Genomic DNA, 20,005 nt, shown 5'->3' with positions numbered 1-20,005 from the left:
CTCTCTCGAATTACAGTCGACCGTGAAGTGCTATATAATAGTAAGGACAGAGATTAAGACGTAAACATTTTAAAGCCTAACCACACAATGCGTATGCTTGTTTGCTACCTTATGGCAACAATAACATGAATGCTAGAAGCGACAGATCTCGGGAAGAAGAAAGACATTGATCGAACGTGTTGGAAGAACAGGAAGATCGCGTACGCTGTAATTGTCGAGAATTTAAAGGACATGTCACTGAGAAAGCTTTATCGGGTATATATTGACGAATTTGTGGGATCTGTCTCGTATATTAATGGATCTCATTCCAGCCCAACTGTAAACTTACAGAGCTGTTAAACATACCAGACCCTTTCAGCATATGAATTACATTGTAGCGTCATCGAATGTTACACAGCATAAAAATAAACATTAAGTATCCACATCAAGGACAGCTTAATTACTGCTGGTGTTTTGTCTAATTCTCAGACACGTGTTTTGCTGATTATAAGTTTTATCCTGATACCATTTCCAAAGATTTATACAAAATAAAATATAAAAAGAATCCATTGTTAATTGAGCAGTCCAAACCAAACATTCTCCGGTTATCCCTTTGACACCTGGTTGTTTTGCAAATGTTATAATAAATCGTTTGACATTAATTATAATCGCCTATATTGATCGGACGGTCCAGACAGCACACGAGGTTCCGTGTAGACATCGGCCGGGTGAGAGTCAGACGGAAACACAGGTGGGACGAGCTAATCGGGCCCCAGTATATGTACAGAGGTAATGGGTAGATAATTAAAGAAACTACACCTCGCCATTTAAATCCCTATTGATCACACTATATCGTATATATACCGGAGGAGTCACGTGACCAGATCGTCACTAAGGACGCATATAGGATTGAGCATTACGTGGAGTGGACATGAGGACGTAAATATATATACACAACAGTATTGGGATTTATAATGGTCGTCCACAAGGGATCCACGGCCCTGGCCCCGGTACTGGAGGGGAGGGACAGGACCAGCTCCACCCTGTCTGGACAGAAAAGGGTCTCCGTGAAGCTCACTCCAGAAAAGGGACCGATTCCAACAACGTTGAAACACCCGTGGAAGGTAAGTACCATTCGAGTGAGAGTTTAAAAGGAAATCAATCGATCATAACGACACATTGTTTTATTTATTCTAATATCATACTTATGACATTATCACTTCTTGAACACACAAGGGACCCGTGAATGTCTGCTCTATACCTGTTGTACTAACTACGTACATCTATACTCGGTCAATCGTTGTGTAATATCAACGTGTCTTTAAAACGTCTGACAGCCTATCTGTGTATATATTGGATTTAAATGCAATCTATACTTGTGTGTATACGTGTATACACACACCCTCTATTTAAATCGTCTTGCAATTATTCTTGTTCAACCCGAAATCCTTACACAATATAGTATATCTAAAAAACGATAGTGATATTTTTCCTTTGGTTTTTCATATTAAAAGAATGATTTTCCTAATGTCTAGAATTCATGAATACATTCGTAAATCCATTTCAGTGATTTTTTTTGTATAGAAATATATCTTTAACATTGTCTTATATAAACTGTACAGACGTTAAGAAGCATGTGTCGATTCCTAGACAGTAACTGAGTGTGTGATCCGGTTACACAAAGTCGTTTCGATAGTTTCATACTCCCACAAAAACCAGTTCGTTCCATGTATAATGCAGAGGGATCTGCGAGTTAAACGGTTTGTATGTTGAGACTACCTGACATGGGGGAAATGTTTTAACATTCAGAGACTGAGAAGAACACCAGATAAAATACGAGGTGGGCATATCTGAGCATCTAAAACGTCTGATACAAAGTTAACCATATCGAGAACATCTCATATCTCTCAGGTCCCTGCAGTGCTAGTATGATTTAATTACTATTGCATCAGTAGGAGAGTAAAGCTATTCTCTGTGAGCAGAGGCGATCGGAGTGGAAGGGGGTATTCCCAAAAATGTATCCACTAGAAATCTCCCCCTTCTGTATACATATTCGATTCATATTTATATAGGGAATCAATGTTACTTTTTTCAGTTTTAGATCGTTTAGATAACTACACATGGTTAATGAATGATGGTAGCAATGTTTTAAGCTTGTTCTCAATTTAGTTTTGTTTACGTATTAAATTGAGATGTAAAAAGGGGGTCTAATATGTACAATACACTACAACGATATCACATGGTCTCAGTTACTTGTTGTAATTACCTACATGTATAAGTAGACTATTATTTAATCTTCACATTATGTATCCATGGTTTGTTGACCACCCCTGTATATGTGTGTATTCTTTGTACCCCTGTGTGGGCCAACATTCTTTAATAAAGATACTATCTTATGCAAATGCAGACAAAAGTTTACATAAACATAAGAATGTGTTAACATATATAAAAATAATAATCTGACATCAACACCAGTGTGAATTTTAATATAACACTCCAATGCGCAAGTTGTATCATCATTGCTAGGTTTACGAGTCACTGTTTTTTAAAATGTCGTCAAAGTACTGTGATTAATTACTAAGTGTTATTAATTCATTTTAGTCGGTGGCCCGTTAACATGTACTTATCATGAAAAAAACACCTTCAAACAAAACGTGAACGTGACATTGCTCAGGTGTTTTAAACTTGACAGGTAGGATATATGTAGATGCTTTCTATGTATAATTTATATATACATTATATATAGTTTACATTTATCGCCCTTGTGGTAAATAATCACGATTCTTTGTTTTCGTAAGATTAATAATGTTTCACCAAACATGATTAATCGAGGGGAAACAAAACAATCATGTTTACCTACCACAAGAGCTATAAATATTATACCGAAATAGACCAGTAACACAACAATCCACATGATCAGCTTACACGCAATTGTTGTCGTCTGCTCCTGTCGAAACTCGGGTGTGGGGTCTCTTTATTTAAGCATTCACCACCTATCCCAAAGCTCCATCACCAAGTATTCTTGTACTTCCTCTCACCGGCTTAAAGCATTGCCATATTCGGTAATATAGATCCAAGAGTTTGTGCACAGACAATTTATGGCAAGACCGTATTTTATATAGAATATTTTTTCTCATAAAGTCAATGTGGACGCCATTTTTTTCAAAATGGAAGCTGCTTTTGTGTTAATAGTACAAAACTATTGTTGATATGAACAGGCTTTATTGTCAGTATAAGTTTATAGAAACAACGTGACTGATTTTGACTGTTTTGCTCCAATAGAGAAACAGATTGTTATGCCGTTGAATATCATGATACGCTTATCAAGTTTGCACATAACTGTGTATATAAATTATCGTTAATACAGACAATCATCATCCATAGCTAGACCCATTATGCGTTAAACATATTCAATATTTTATTGCCAACTGAAGCAAAAGGATAGGTCATTTTAAGGCACCAAGCTTATTAAGCCTGCTCTCTATAAGTAGCGTCTCACTGATCCAGCCCACCGCGTCACTTTGCCAAGTAAAGTAGCTGAATTGGTAAAAACTTTGATACCTGGGCAATTTTGAATCGAAAATAAGAAAATTGTCTCTCACGTCTTTGGCAGGATAGTGGGACAACCGGATTAGTGATGACAGGAATGATGTCCTGACTGTACACACATCCAATATTTACTTACATAATCAGATTACTTCAATATACAATGTATACAAGATCATTAAATATGTTCTGTTAAATGTAAGAGCGATTATACGGTTAAAGGAAACTAAATTGGTGGAGGGAGAAAATGTGTCGGGCAAGGTGAGAGGGTCGGAGTCTGTAAGGGACTTATAGTGGGTGAAGGGAGAAGACAGAGAGAAAGGTTAAGTCCTTTTTATTAACAATTTTGTTTACGTTAAATGTAGCTTTCTCACGATAGGTTCGCGTATTTACCCTCCATTACACATCAACTGTGATATCATGAAGTTTACTGACTCCTTTTGATTTTCATACAGGACCGGAAGGTACTTAGTGAAGATTATGACGGACCTATCAGTGGCCGTGAGGGATGGTGGCGTACATACATCCGGGTAAGTATACAATGAAGGACTTTAAATTTTGTATTTCAGTTAGTAGTTGCTCAGGTTCTAGGGGAAAATGTGAATACAGAGCAATATAATGAGATTATTAAAATCCACATTGTTGACGTTCATAGATACAAACATAATAGCTCCAAACGACAGAATATGCTCAGGAAACCAAATCGGGAAACGTCGGCAATCTCCGTAAACCGGCAAATATATAAGTCTCTCGTTTACGGAATGTGTAGACGGTTACCGATTGTTGCCAACCCATTGGGAATGTCGGAATCAAACTAAACCGTAGTTATTCTGTGAGGTCGGCCGACTTCCATTCCGGGAATTTTAATTTGCTCTGCAGGAAGTGACCGGAGAGGTCATACATGTGTATTCGTTTGAGTCCGTTAGGCCTGCGGAATCTTTCCTCTCCGTTTTCGGAAGAAAGTTTATCGAGCATCGAAACTGCAGCTCCTGGCTCAGCACATGTTTTCAAGAATGTGCTGTCCTCCAGCTTCTTAAAACCATGGATGACTGGACGAGAATCATTGATGAAAGGGATGGTATCGAAGTAGCATGGACCTCATTAAGGCCTTTGACACTGTTCCGCACAGAAGGCTAATCAGCAAACCGAAATCATATGGATTGCCAGCAGAAATAGTAAGCTGGATAAAAGACGACAGGAAGTCACTAGCGGAATACCACAAGGCAGTGTACTTGGACCATCATTGTTTGTTCTGTACATAAGTGACCTACCAGATGTCGTTGATGCGAACGCCCTACTGTTTGCCGATGATACTAAATTGTATAAAGACACCAGGGTCGATGGCGATTTTCAGCAGGACCTAGCAAATTTACAACAATGGTCGGACAAATGGTTGCTAACAATTCCACCCGGACAAATGCAAAACAATATACTTGGGAAAGAGGAAAAGTTCAGATGATCTGCATTTATACCATGATATTGATGGTCTGAGAATAACAGTAATGCTAACTGAGGAAATGGAAGAGAAAGGCCTTGGGATAATTGCCGACAATAAATTAAGTTTTAGAAAGCATATGCAAGCCACCATAAACAAAGCAATCCGAATACTTAGAGCCATCAGAAGAACATATACATACTTGGGTAATATATCATTCTGCCTACTGTATAAAGCTTAAGCTCGACCCAAACTGTATAAAGCTTTAGCTAGACCCAAACTGTATAAATCTTTAGCTCGACCCAATCTAGAATATGGAGCATGTGTATGGAAACCATACCAACAACAGGATATCGAACTACTAGAAAGTGTCCAACGGAGAGCTATTCTTCTGCCAGGAATTTATGAATTTTCATACGAGGAAAGATTGCGTCGTCTGAAACTACCGTCGTTATTATATAGACGTAATAGGGGAGACATGATAGAAGTATTCAAAATATTGAGGGGGGTCTATGATACAACAGCATCACAGGGACTTTTGTCAATAAAACAAGATAAAAAAAACCCAAGGCAGACTGGATGTTAGGAAATACTAATTTACTCAACGAATTGTTTGCAACTGGAATTCCCTACCTGAGACCTTGATTCAAGCACCAAATCTAACAACTTTCGAAACCCCATTGATAAATTTTGGGAAAGTGATGAAAGGAGATTCAACACAACATTGGAGTGACCTCACATCAAAAACATTGATATACATAATGATTAAATGAATATGGACTATGATCTGAATATAGAGGCAGATATATGTCTGCGTTCAGAATAAACTAAATTAAACTAAGGTAATAAACAGGAGCTGAACCAATATCATCACCGACCGCAACGTATCAAACTCATTTAGTGGAAAGGAAGAATTCTTTTTATTTCTCTCTTTTTATTACTTCCGAAATAAGATTGTCCCAATCATTTTGACAAAATAGAAAAACAAAACAACAACGAACAAATTTGTTTTGAAATTTTGTATGGATATAAAAATTGTAAGTAAAATCAAAAAATATTTAACAATTTCATCACATCAAAGAAATTATTTAATTTTATTCAGTGACGGAGTACAATTTTTATCTCTCACAATATTAAGATATTTAATAAGATTTTTAAATGATATGCTAGTGCAGATGGTATTTTCAGTGTGATCGTTTGTACTTCAATTCTATTTTAGAGTGCTACACAAAAACCTTAAACCTTTTAAGTTCAAATATCAGAATTATATACAACGAAATTAACGTAGCACCCTTCCGTCTCCAAGGACATTTCCCGTTCACCAATTGATGTAGTGCTAGCGTATCATATAACCGACATTCTCTCGCTATTGTTTCTTCTTCCGGCAGAACGCCTCGTTCGTTTGGCGCCCTCTTCCGGAAATGCCCTAAACTCAGTTTTATGAACATTTTTTAACTTAAGGGAATCCCTTAACTTTCTATGCTTTTCCATAGGAATACATTATCTGAGTTAACTTCTGGAAAAAATATTCAGTTAAGGAAATTTTCCTTAAATTTAATAATGCCTTGTTTTTCTTAAGTTAAGGAACGTTCTTGAAACTTTGGTCACGATCGATCATTGAGGGGAAAAGTATACACCAAAAAGTTACATGCCAAAATCGGCCGAGTAATTCAATTGGTTCATAAGTACTATTCTGAAAATTCCGAACGGCATGATGTGATATCAAAACCTATTTGACGTGCATAAGTGCATGCATTTAAGTTCCGATAACTAACTGTGATTCCTAACCCACCTTGTCGTCTAGCCCGAGTTCCCTCTGGCCCCCTCCCTGCAGGAAGGGCGTAAGAATTGTACCTGCTGCCCCCATTGCATGATCGTAAGAGGCGACTAAATTTGGGATCTTATCTTTTCTCTTCTTTCTAAACAACTTTCTTCTTCCTAATGTCTTCCTTGACAATGCCTTACTTTTGGCATTCAGTTGAGCGTTCGCCCCTGTGAGGAAGGCTTTGGGTTCTGTCCCCTGGCCGAGATAACCATAGTCTGTAAAAGTGGTAGTTTCTACTCCTGCTTAACGCTCAGCAATTTAGGAGTGGGACGACTGGTTCGCCCGTTGTCAGTATAATGTGACCGGGCGGGGTGTCCTGCTGGGTGTCTTCGGCAGTATGTTTCAGTGAGGTAGCACTATAAAGTCGGCATCAGTTCCGCGCTATCACATGGAGACAAACACGAAAATATAGCAGCCTCACAAAACACACACGCATACACTATACGCATGTATCTTGCCCACAGGGGAGGCCGTCCTTAAATGACCATAGCTGTTGATAGGACGTTGAACAATACTAAACCAAACCAAATCAAACCTCTGGCCCTAACACCAGACATAGATATTTTGACATATAGATGTCACGACAGACATCTATATGTCAACATGTCTAAGTCTGGTGTTAGGGCCAAAGGAAACTCGGGCTTCTAATCGTCAATAACAATCAGAAGAACATGAACACTCACGGAAGTTCTGAGGGACAGAAATAGGGTACACGTATTCGGTTCGTGATCCACGTTTCATTAAATAACAAATGGTACGAAGTCATATGCTCCGATAGCAGCATATGTTGTTTGATACAATAAGGGTCGTTCACACGAGATATGTGTTGCGTGTGTAAGTGTATGGGGTCGTATTATCACGCTATATTATAGTCGAACTGCAATTATATGACATACATATTTATCGTGTCTCAGTGACTAAGACCACGTGATTGTTACAGGAAACACCCCTTCCCGGTTCGTACGAGACCGAGGACTTTTTGGTAGACTTGGATAAGCGTCCCCACACCTACAGATTTAAGTCGGACGGTCGGAAAGTGGACCCCCACCCCCATGGGAAGGGCGCCGTGCTTCTACCTGGTGCATACGAGATACAACCCTTCACTAAAAGGTTAGTTGATAAAGTTACTACTATCATTGCATTCATTATAACCACGGATAATAATTGATGAACCGCCTTGAGACGACCTACGAACTAGGTTGTGATAAAGCGGTATATAAGAACTTCGAATGATTAATTATTATTATTATTATTATTATTATCAAAATTGGCGCGTGTTCCTTTTTGTAAAGAAACCACGGAAAAGCTTTACAAAAATGTATCAATGAAAGATATGAAAATAAACTAACCATACCATATCCTGCTACAGTCATTGAGAGCAACTCTAGCTGGATACAATAACGTTTTTCCCCAACTAAATGACATCTACAAAAGTTGCTGTTTGTTTCTCTTCCCAGGCTGGAACAATTGCCAGCGACTTACAATTTTAAGTCAATAGACAGAGGACAGCGGGGCTTTAATTTCGGACGGAAAGACAAGGTACAGTATATCAAATCCAAATATTACTTGTGTAAAATAATGCGTCTTTTCGCCGGTAAAACATGGCTAAAAAGTCTATTGTAATTATTGAAGTTAGTATTCGGCTTCTTGTCTTTCACAAATTCTCCCAAGTCATTGACAACCCCCCCCCCCCCCCCTCCCCCCCCCACACAATTTATCACGGAGACAATAAGTTGAACTTGAGCAAAGAATTTGAGTTTGAACATGAGAGTTTGTACACGAGCACGTTTGCATGAATACGGGCCCTTACTTTGTGCTCAAGCATAATTCATTGTTCTAGCTGGTGATTATTTCTTTTTTCAAATATGATTAGTAAGAATTTTGAAAATACCTGAAGTCGAATGCCGTTTTCTGTCGCTGTTACAAGAAAATTGGTTTGAGTACAGAATTCATGGTTGAGCATGGGAATCGTGTCATGTAATTGAGTTAAGTCCTTTGAAGCACGTATTGCAGATGTTTGACAAAACAATGACTAATAAAAAAAAACTTAAGAGTTACGGCCCCTAGAAGGACAAGAAACAGAAGGTTGACAAAACAGCAAGCAAAGCAGCATTTTAAAATAGTGTTGCTGATAATTTGACTTGGCGTAACTGAGTGAATTAGGTTAACACTTTCGTAAGAACATAGGCTCGCATAGGGTCAATACAATACCGAGTCTCGACTTGTCGTGGTAATTTTCATTTTTACTCTTTTTGTTTTATTGAATACTCTTCCAGGACATCAACGTTAGTCCGAACGCCTATGACATGGATAAGTACCTAACCTTAGCTGTTGATAAACAGCCCTCAAAGTAAGTATATGATTTGTTTATGTTGGTTAGGCGCTGTCAGTTTACCAAACTATGTTTCATGTATTCAGTGACAATCATCGGAGTGCAGTCTAAACATACATTTGTTGTATAATTAAACTCTGAAGAATATTACATTTTCAAGTTTCGTACCTGTTCTTTGCTTTGATATACTGTTTAATTTACATTTCCACTGCAAGTTTCTCTTAAAGTGTTACCAGAAAAATGTGTTCCGAGGGCTATACACGCAATTTCGAAGCTTCTTCTCCAGCTTCGAATAACGTGAGATAACAGTTAGTTATAATGACGTTCCAGGCTGTTCCAGAAATTTCGTTCGCACTGACGCCAAAGTCACTTCAGTATCTAAAATATAAGGAATACCTTTAAATTGACAATAGCTATACAATTTAGAATGTATTGAACAGCAGTTTTCAATATTCATACGGGTATGAACGTAAACTAGTTTTGTTAACCTAAGCGGGCTTCATTCAATATGTATGTTACCAGTTTGACAGGTACGTAATATGTATGTTACCAATTTGACAGAACAGGTACGTAATTTGCATCCATACAGACATGAATATTGAAAAATGCCTTCCAATCCTTGTGTAATAATACACGTTTTATTGTTGTTATTTTCCCAGACATTCGATGTTCAAATCACAATCGAGGCGATTCCCAACGATGCCTTTTAAACCCGTAAGTAAACGATCATACCGAAGTGAAAATGTGGAGATTTGTACCTGAAATTGAAAATCCAGGTTCTTACTTAAAGTATAAATGTATTAGGTCGTACTGGGAATTGTTTGGTAACCCAAGAGGCCTGGTGACCGATGCTAGTCCCGTTCTGTGCCATCACTTTAAAAGCGTTAGTTCGAACTAACGTTATTTAACGACGATGGTTCTAAAAATGAAGGAACAACTGTTAAGGTTTAAGCTCTAGACTGATGTATGCATGTCTGGTTTGGAAGGAAAAATGGTTTTGTAAAGTAATAAAATAAAATGCTAGTAACTTTTTAAAACTTCAACATCATTTTGAAATATTTCTTTCACTTTTTTCCCCTAACAGAGAACAGGTCCCGGGCCGGGTAACTATGAATATGCTCCAGAACTGCCCCTCCACCCAGTGTCATCGAGCTTTAAGTCAAAAACTCCACGATTCTCAAGTTCACACACGGTACGTCATCAGATTTGTGGTACAATCCCAAATACGTCATCAATATATGTGTTGTGTTAAGGCTATCATTGAAACTGACATATTATGATTTTGCCCGCACCAACACAATGGGAAAACGCTCAGTCACCTGTGGGAGCATTCTCCCAATTTGAATAACAGAAGATACAAAATAACGGTTCTTCGAGAGCAGAATCTATGTATTTGATTGTCTACATAACACCAACTAGATGTTGCACAGTTCAAATACTGTTAGTGTTTTATCCAGTGAATTTATTTCTGTTCCAAATTGATTTTTATAAGCAACTAAACAGATATTTATATTACGACCAACTGATTATGTGGTCAATAGTATATCAAAGCAAAACCTTGCCAAGTTAAAACGTTAAGTGTAGTTGAGTTTCGCTGCCGGAATAAACCGAGGTTTACCGAATGCTTACGGACATTTTGTACTCGGAAGGTCTGAGCGATTTTCAGGAGTGTAACAGTTAAGGTCCCGTGCTATTAAAGGTCCGACCTCACCAAATGGTTCCTTCGTTATCGAAATCTTGAGATTACTTGTGGAATCTTTTAACGTTTCATGTGGAAATGCTTTTTGTTTTATCAAGCAATGATAAAACAAATCAAAATTCATTGTCGTAAACATTTGAACAAATCACAAATAGATTTTGGCGTACATGCTGCGGCTGATACGAGTTAAGGTGTCAACATTTGGTGAGACTTGGATTATTTCATTGGTGTGTGGACTCGCTGTATTCTTCTCCTGCATGAGGGTTATTCCATTTGTGAACACTTAAGACACCTTCGCCGCACCGTGAGATGGGCATATAATTTCCGTCTATTTTCACAACAACCAATAACAGCAAAACACCATACACCCTTTGTTTCTAAATGGTACGGTTTAACATTTCTTTATGGAAATATCATTTGTTCATCTATTCTAAACAAGGAAATTCCAAGGACTAAGAACATATTACTGCTTTTGCATATTTTGATAATGAATATTTTTGTGGAATTTCCTGGAAAGATATATTTATCCATGCATTCGCATTTGCATAGACTTAATTGTTCCAATTTTAACAAGATAAGATTATGAAACAATTTTTAAGGTGTATGTTCCGAAAAGGATTTAAATATTAAAAATATAAAATCTTCTTTATGAATCCTTCATTGAACCATACATCTGCATTAAATGGTGATCACGGACAGCTGAATCTTTACGCTCACCATTTTTGTTTCTCAGCCGCTTGCAAATATTTCTAAATAGAACATTTGTATTCATTTGGTGGATTCTCCGAAAGTCATTCTAATCTTCAGGTATTTTCAAAATTCTTACTAATCATATTTGAAAAAAGAAATAATCACCAGCTAGAACAATGAATTATGCTTGAGCACAAAGTAAGGGCCCGTATTCATGCAAACGTGCTCGTGTACAAACTCTCATGTTCAAACTCAAATTCTTTGCTCAAGTTCAACTTATTGTCTCCGTGATAAGAATTAAAGATATGACACCTTTACGTCTTTAAAATGATTCTTCTCTTCTCTCAAAATTACTTTTTTTCGTACTAAAAGCAAAAGTATCCCCTCCTCAAATGATATATATTACTGTCATAATATTCTGATCATGGCTATTTTTAAGCGCCTTTGTCTATGATGATTTTTCATGTGTGCCATGCCTTTGTTTTGCATACACAGCGAAAGGCAAGTTGGACCGATTCTATCGCTTCTGGGAACCGGTTTCTGCTGAGCTCCTACTTATAGGGTCAGGGGTCTCTTAACATGTGTGGAGGGGTCAATGCTTTAGTGGTCACTCATGTAGGAGTGACCACTAGCTCACCACGATTTAGTCTATATACTAAAAACTGTTTATTATACACGATCCTGACTGACAGAATTAGACTTTATCATATTGAAAGGTTAATAACCCTATGGAGAAACATTGAAGGAACCATGTTATATATACAATTTTGAATATCATGGGCGCGCTATATGATAGCATAGCAGTCGCGTTAATATCTTAAACATTGATGCCATATTTACAGGTAGCCATACATTATTGTTATGGTCAATAGTTTGTGCCTTATATTTGGGATTTAGACGATGTTGCCATATTGAAACTATACCGAAAATACTTGGTGCCATATTTGTGTTGATAGAAAACGACAACAGTGAATTAACGTTTTAACGAAAGCGCCATCTAGTGTTAGACATAGAGCAACGTAGTATGATATACTATTGTGTTATTTATGTGACGTTATTAAATGTTGTGTATTTATCTGATGTTTCCTATTATGCTATGCTACACGGCGACAACTAACCGACCGCAATAAGGAAATGCTACATGATGCCGATAGTCTAAGCCTGTGTGCTGAATGTTACATGATGCCGATAGTCTAAGCCTGTGTGCTGAATGGTACATGATGCCGATAGTCTAAGCCTGTGTATTAAATGCTACATGATGCCGATAGTCTAAGCCTGTGTACTGAATGTTACATGATGCCGATAGTCTAAGCCTGTGTGCTGAATGTTACATGATGCCGATAGTCTAAGCCTGTGTACTGAATGCTACATGATGCCGATAGTCTAAGCCTATGTGCTGAATTTTACATGATGCCGATAGTCTAAGCCTGTGTGCTGAATGGTAGTTTTGAAATTCGGTGGAAGCGTTCATAACCCTTGTGACGAATGAAAGGTGACATGAGATTTAAATAATTCCTGGAAAAAAAGAAGAATTTTATACAGTGTCTGCATATAAGAAGGTTCATTTAAATGCGTTGTCATGGTAGCTGGGAGCGGTTGGGGCCATTTTGTTTATTGATTGTTTCGGTGGTGGAAAAAGCTTTGTTAAATTCAAACGTCTTGTGACTTTTTCAGTCGTATTTCAAATTAAATAATACATTTTAATATGTTCGGTAACAGAAATCGTGTGTAACTATTAAATTGTAACTTATAAAGATTCATTATGATGGAATGCACGTCTTCTGATTCCTTATCTCATTAACCCCAAAAAACTACAAAAACCAAAACCATCAATAATTACTTCGGATAACTTACGTTGATGTTTACATATATAACACCAACTCAATAAGTTATAAGCGACGCCAACTAACAACCTACGTATATCGAAACAAATTGCATTTCAGTTGATTGAATGCCGTTATTCATGTTTTTGTTAGTGTTTATATGTATGTCAGCATTAGAAAATAATGATTAAACATTTGTATACGTAAATCATATGGGTTAGTTGTGCATATGTCAGAGGTTGTGACGTCATTGCTATACGTGTCAAAGATTTCACCAGGAAGTGCTGTATATGTAAGTTATTTTTAGTCTCGTAGTTACTTACCTAACCCAGTTACACAATCTTCAAGCTGAAAATATACACTTCAAAAACATAAATGTCTTTCGGTTAAGATATATCATATTGAATAAGTGTTTTCGATCCAGACTTACGGGTGTTTGATATCAGACGAAAACCACATCATATTGAAAATTGAACGCTATTCTTATATAATATAAGGTATCTTATTAACATTTTTTTTTTTTAAAGATGTTTTTTGGTATATAATTAGGGACCTCGTCAAACCTGGTTATGGAAAATGTTTAAAGATTTAATATAGTAAGAAGATAGTTACTAGTATCACACAACTCTTAATTAATTTTCGTTGATGATCCTTCAGAAATCAAGTGTGACCGACGTTGAAACCAGTCTTTTGCAGAACGATAAAATAAAGTAAGACATTTTACATGATGTCGGTAAAATCCTATATCGTAGAAGTCTCGTTCCTTTGTACATAATTGTGAATTTGTGAATAAATGAGTTTAAAATACACCACATCTATATGAGAATTGTAGAAAGGAATCTCGTTATTCTTGACATACTAATAATAACTATAAAAATAAACAATATATGATAAAATTTGGAACTATCACCAACTTAAAATTTTAATGAACTCCAAAATGGTGTTTCGTTTTAACACCATGACCCTTTACACATATTTTGCCGGGACCGAAATTAACTAAACGCTGAAAAAACTTTTGTTCGGTTTATTTGTAACTCGATTCACGAGGTTTCAATATAGGACAACAATCGAGTTGGGCAATGGTGATCTAATTTTCCATAGTAAATTTTATAAAGTGACATTTCGTTAGAGTGCCAAAATATTTTATTCGGCAACTCTTTGGCGTTATCAAAGGTTATGGTAGTATGACAAATACAAAAATTAGGAAGGATGTTTTTGGAGATGAAAACATCGGAACGATTTTGAAACTTTGCAAAGACAATGAATCCGGTTAGGGTTTACTTATGTTATAGCTATTTGACTGTATAAATCTTTTTTCGTAAATGGTTAAAAATTAGAAAATATTGGAAAACGAAGGTAATCACAAATGAGTGAATGGTTGTGTGGCTGTCAATTCTAACCTTTTCTGCTATAACTTTCTGATCAGTATGTTCTTGTAGACCAGTATTTACACGGTAAATCTATACCGAGGTAGTTCTATCATAGGCATTGAATTTAGCCATTTGAAAACAAATATTTTATATAATTGAAAAAAATAACAATTGAAAAAACAACCGGTCTGGAACCTGATTGGCTTCTGTACTTTATAAATCAAATTGATACAAGCAGTGTATGGAGACAGATCAGGTTCCAAACAGGTCATGCTATTTTTTTCTGTTATTTATTTTTTCTAATGGCTCAACTAAAGTGTCTTTGCTCTACTCTCTGCCTTACTCGACCTCTCACTTTAACTGATGCATAGAGACCAGAGAATACTCGGAAAAACTTGTTTGTTTTAATATCATTAAATATATCATTGTTAATCCAGCAAATTACCATGAATTACATGTAATGTTATATTATAATGCGACATTTTTACAGGGCCTTCACGTTATAAAGTACTGAAATAAGAGTTCTTGATGTATTGAAAAGTTATTTTGATGAGTAAACTTAATTCTAAACGTCGAATAATATATACCAATGAGGAAAACCAATCTCATATATAAACCATATATCTTTACGCTTGAAATAGAAACACGTTTTGAGAACGTGGATACTGGGAAGGGCCTTCTTCATTCGCCTAGCAAACCAGTCGGCCTTTCAGGCACCTGGTGAGCGCAAATTTAGCAGACCTTGTGTAGCCTGTCGTGGCAAATTTCACTCTCTCTATTTGCGTACTTTAGATTTGTGAAATTATGAAGTTTTACAAAAATTATGTGCTAGTATTTGAAATCCTTTACAAAGCAATTTGATATATATCATTTGTGGAAATGTCGCTTTATTATTTTGTAATGTCCATGTATATACTATACAAGGTATAGCTAGTGTCGTATTAACGTAACGCAATGTATAAAACACTATCTATCATTGTGTTACCTCATACTTTCTACGCTCAGATCACAGGTGCTTTAATCGAACAACCAATGGCCTTAGATATTGCCGGACCTGATCAAGACTACCACTTGGCCATGAGAGGTTTTTGTGGGGAGGGACCAATTGGTTTTAACAATGTGCTCATGTAATAATGTGTCCATAATGATAACCTATATCAAAACACTAAAATGCTGAATAATTATGAATATTTACGCAACCTATATCAAAACACTAAAATGCTGAATAATTATGAATATTTACGCAATTTTGCAGTAATTCTTAAATTTTAAGCTTTTTGTAACATGTTTTTGTGAAAATTTCTTTTTAAATGTCGCAATATGTTTTTGCAGCACGATACACATGCCTTTTATTGTATATTTCGTTTTTTGAACTATTTTATTTCTGCTCCCCGTCGTTATTTTTAAAAAAGCACGGACAAAATAAATATATAAATAATCAGATGTTGACTTTGTTGACAGGAACTCTATAAAGAAAAATGGAAGATCAATATTTTGATTGTGAGGCTGTTGGATTAATGTGACAATATTGTTATGTTATATTTTGCGAAATTCATAAAGTGATTATACTTCAAACGATATTTGGCAAATATTTGAATTTGCGAATTGAACATTTATATGATCTTTGTATTTGTGCGTAATTTGCTAAGAAATTAGTATAACTTTCAAGCATTTCTATTTTTGCCCCAAAACAGTTTATTTGAATTTCAGGAGAAATATGAGCAACATTCTGGTAAACCTAACGTATGTGATACTCTGAAGATATATGTAAACACAATCAAAAATGGTCAAAAATCACCATCAACAAATATTCTTTATCAATCTCCGCCGTTTTAGGTCAATATAATATGTTGTACTGACCTTTAACTTCTAATGTTATCTGTCAACAGAGAGTACCAGGGCCTGGATCATACGCCAAGACACATCAGTTCCCAATGAACAAGAACATTTCAAATATGGGAAGACAACACGGCCTTTTCTTCACCAGTGCCTTCCAAGCCTAAACACAGAGTCAAGATCATTCGTGTTCACGTTCCGTGATTCAAGAACAATATATATATATTTAAAATGTGGGCATAAAAGTGCCAGACTCGAATGTGGAAAGTTTCATCGCTTTAATGACACGTTAAGAAAATGTCTAAGTCAATAATATTGTAAAATTGTAATTAAACTGTTATGAAAGTAAATATGTCCTGCGATTCACAGTGATACTTTCAGATTATTATTTATTAAACAAAAAATGCTCTTATTTTTCATATATATATAAATATATATATATATTTTCTTCAAAAATTCAAATCTAAACAATTGTCTTAACGTTTCATCAAATTAACGAGATGGACACATGCAAGTTTTGGTCATTTCGAACCTCAGCGTTTTGCCCATAGGTTTATCACTACAGCTGTTTCTCTATGCGGTCAAATCGTGCAGACCGGGAACAAAACGCTGAGTCGTACTTTCTGATGTCGACATTGGACGGTATTATCCAGAAGGAACATTAACCGACCTTTAAGACTCATTAAGTTGTTTACACATTATTTGTTTTACAACTCATGCTTATTCGTTTCCATATGCGGTAGCTATACACTAAAAAAACATGCGTGATATAAATCACGTGGACAAACAGAGTTGTTAGGGGCTTTGAGTGACAATGGGATAGCCACTCTTGTCATAGAGACAAACGTTATTTTATGAGCACAGTTATATGTTATCAATCCGGGATACAGTTAGATTTATTGCGATGGAGTATGACAAAAAGGGCACATTGAGCCAGCACTATTTATTCTACAATTGACGACAATCTAGTCCTATTTATTTTGCACGTTTCTGGTATTACTGGTAGTTGGGTAGCCTTTTATCACGTGTATAGTTGATAGTCTAGCTTAAAAACAATTGCAATCACATAGGCTTGAGAATACACACACTCACACATATAAATATATTCAAAAGCTGGACCAATGATAACAGAAACATTTTTTTCTTAAATTTGGCACGACTCCTTCGATACCCATGATAAAGACAATGCACCCCTATTTCTGATACTATTCGATCTCCATATTTATAGCAATTTAATTTAGTTTTCTCCTTTTATATAAAATGCGAAAATATTATTCTCAAAACCATGTGGTTAGAACGCAATCAATGTAATTTCACAATCCGCTTATTACTGCATAGGTGAAAAAAATATTTTAGAAATACATTTATCGATCGATCAAGTCATTACGAAACTATATTATCAGTTAAACTCTGTTGAAAATGGTCATAAATGTTTTTGGATCATGATTTCAGATATGAAGAAAGCATGTGGTCCGTGCGCGGTTTATATTTGTTACTTATCAGTATTAAGTTATTCTCGAGCAATTCTATTTATATCATTAACTGATCGGTTTCAGGTTGTATATATATGTATATTTGTAGACTATTATGTCTTTGTTTTTGTGTGCTCAAGTTTGACTACATAAAGGTCATGTGTTTTTTTTATCAGATTAAAGTATATTTTATATCATCTACTATGTGTTTTTCATTTGTTTTTCCAAAAAAATGAAAAATCAACATACACTCCAAGTTAAGGAAATATAACGTGTATACAGTGCACCCGTTATATTATATGTGGATGTCCATGTTACTTTTAACCGGGACATTTCCGTCGCAGTTCAATTTTCACCTTTTTTGGCCCTACGGAATAGGGGGGACTTATAATTACAGTGAACATTAGTAAACAGCATAATATACAAAATAATTAAATTAATAATGAGCGAATATCGATTTAACCGGTATTGGGCGAACGTTAAGCTTAGCGAAAAATCCAGTATACAGGATTTAAAAAGAATGAAATGGTCAGGAAGCAAGCCCTCAAGGATCTGTTAGTTACAGCCTTCGTGGTATATATAGATGATGCCTGCCTGAAGTGGAGAAGCGGAAGAATTATTGGACCTTGTTATGACGTAACTCGTATCATTGCCTTCTTAATCTGATGAATGAGTGAACGACTGTTTCATCAACAAAGAGGAGGTAATCTTCCGAATAAACAAACAACATCAAAGCTGGAATACTCCAGATGGCTTGAGCACATGCCAGGGGTTGTCATTTCTGTTAGACAGACTGGGCAAGTGGATGGCGACAATACGATCGACACCACTCTTCTTTCAACAAGATGTAGGAGGAAGGCTTTGTACTACTCGAAACGGCTTACATTGTTGTCAAATCACTTAATTGGACACTATGTTTGTAATGCGTTAGGAACGATGCGGATATGGTTAGCTTCTAGTAACACCCGTCTAAGTAACACTACAACCCGTCTAAGTAACACTACAACCCGTCTTAGTCAATGCGTAATGCATGATTTAATAGTGAAGGCTGATGCATGCAAAATATCAGATGTTGTAGAACTTGCCATTTTGGTTTTTCCGAAGTTATATGTCCCACTGTACTTTATTATTTCTTTCCCACAGACAAACATTTAAATGAACACCTTTTTGATGCGATATTTAATCAAGAGCTACTCCAATGTAACTTGGTGTAACACAGTACACGCTGCTGTAACCACTTTGAATTTTAACATTTTTACATGAAATGTACAGACATACATCGGTATATTATATATTTAGTCTTATATTTGTCAGTTTGACATAGTTATTGTACAAAACATACCCACAAACGATGAAAATTGACGTAATTTTAAATTAAGTCTTAGAAATATATTTCTTTTTATGTTTAAAAGAGTGGAAACTGTTGGTTTCATTGAAGTTGCTATGGTTTAAAACACACTTTCACCAATAGAAGTAAAAGTGGGTGAAGATAAATGGCCCTCCATAAAAAATGCTAGCCAGTTATGTCTTAGAAATTTTCTTTCCTATTCAGTAAAGTTGGAAAATAAGGTTACTGTGACAAGAAACACACCTTATCCAAGGATGTATAAGCAAATGAAATTCTGTCAATGTGGAAAAAACCGCAAGGAAAATTATGGCCCGGAAACAAATGTCCTGTATTGAAAAGTGGAGTGAAAATACCAGTTTTACGGATGTATTTATGGTGAGAGAAAAATATCTTCTCCTAGATAAAACATCGGAACTGCTGAAAAATCAAGGAAATAATGACCAGGAAAAGAATTTACTTAATCATTGTGAACACTGTGAATTTTTCAAAAGATGAAGTGGAAAACTTTGAATAACTTTTTCTTCGTATTTTTCTCTCTCTCTACATTCAATATACAACCAATTATAAATAGCCCCTTTAGCAGGCGTAAAAATATATTTGTTGATTACTTAACACATTTTAAATAATAGTATTACGATCATAATCATCAT

The 20,005-nt window shown here is 36.0% G+C and overlaps 1 protein-coding gene across 3 annotated transcripts; it reads left to right on the top strand.

Annotated features, from left to right (window-relative positions):
• Positions 1 to 826: 826 nt before the first annotated feature.
• Positions 827 to 18,206, top strand: LOC110447912 (uncharacterized protein C2orf61-like). Of its 3 annotated transcripts, none has more exons than XM_021493896.1 (9): positions 827 to 1,103; positions 3,981 to 4,055; positions 7,726 to 7,895; positions 8,243 to 8,324; positions 9,062 to 9,135; positions 9,777 to 9,831; positions 10,202 to 10,309; positions 13,598 to 13,621; positions 16,589 to 18,206. In XM_021493896.1, the coding sequence occupies exons 1-9, from the start codon at positions 954 to 956 to the stop codon at positions 16,700 to 16,702; spliced, it is 852 nt and encodes a 283-aa protein (XP_021349571.1). In that variant the 5' UTR covers positions 827 to 953; the 3' UTR covers positions 16,703 to 18,206. The 3 variants fall into 3 exon arrangements, with proteins under 3 accessions (XP_021349571.1, XP_021349572.1, XP_021349574.1); XM_021493897.1 differs by lacking the exon at positions 13,598 to 13,621 and adding an exon at positions 12,002 to 12,007 and having other exon boundaries at positions 828 to 1,103; XM_021493899.1 differs by lacking the exon at positions 13,598 to 13,621 and having other exon boundaries at positions 830 to 1,103.
• Positions 18,207 to 20,005: the final 1,799 nt, after the last annotated feature.

This window comes from Mizuhopecten yessoensis, unplaced genomic scaffold (assembly GCF_002113885.1).
Source record: "Mizuhopecten yessoensis strain PY_sf001 unplaced genomic scaffold, ASM211388v2 scaffold3667, whole genome shotgun sequence".
In the NCBI taxonomy this organism is placed as follows: Eukaryota; Metazoa; Mollusca; class Bivalvia; order Pectinida; family Pectinidae; genus Mizuhopecten; species Mizuhopecten yessoensis.
Note: the sequence above shows the minus strand (reverse complement) of the source record. Positions and strands in the feature narration are given on the sequence as shown.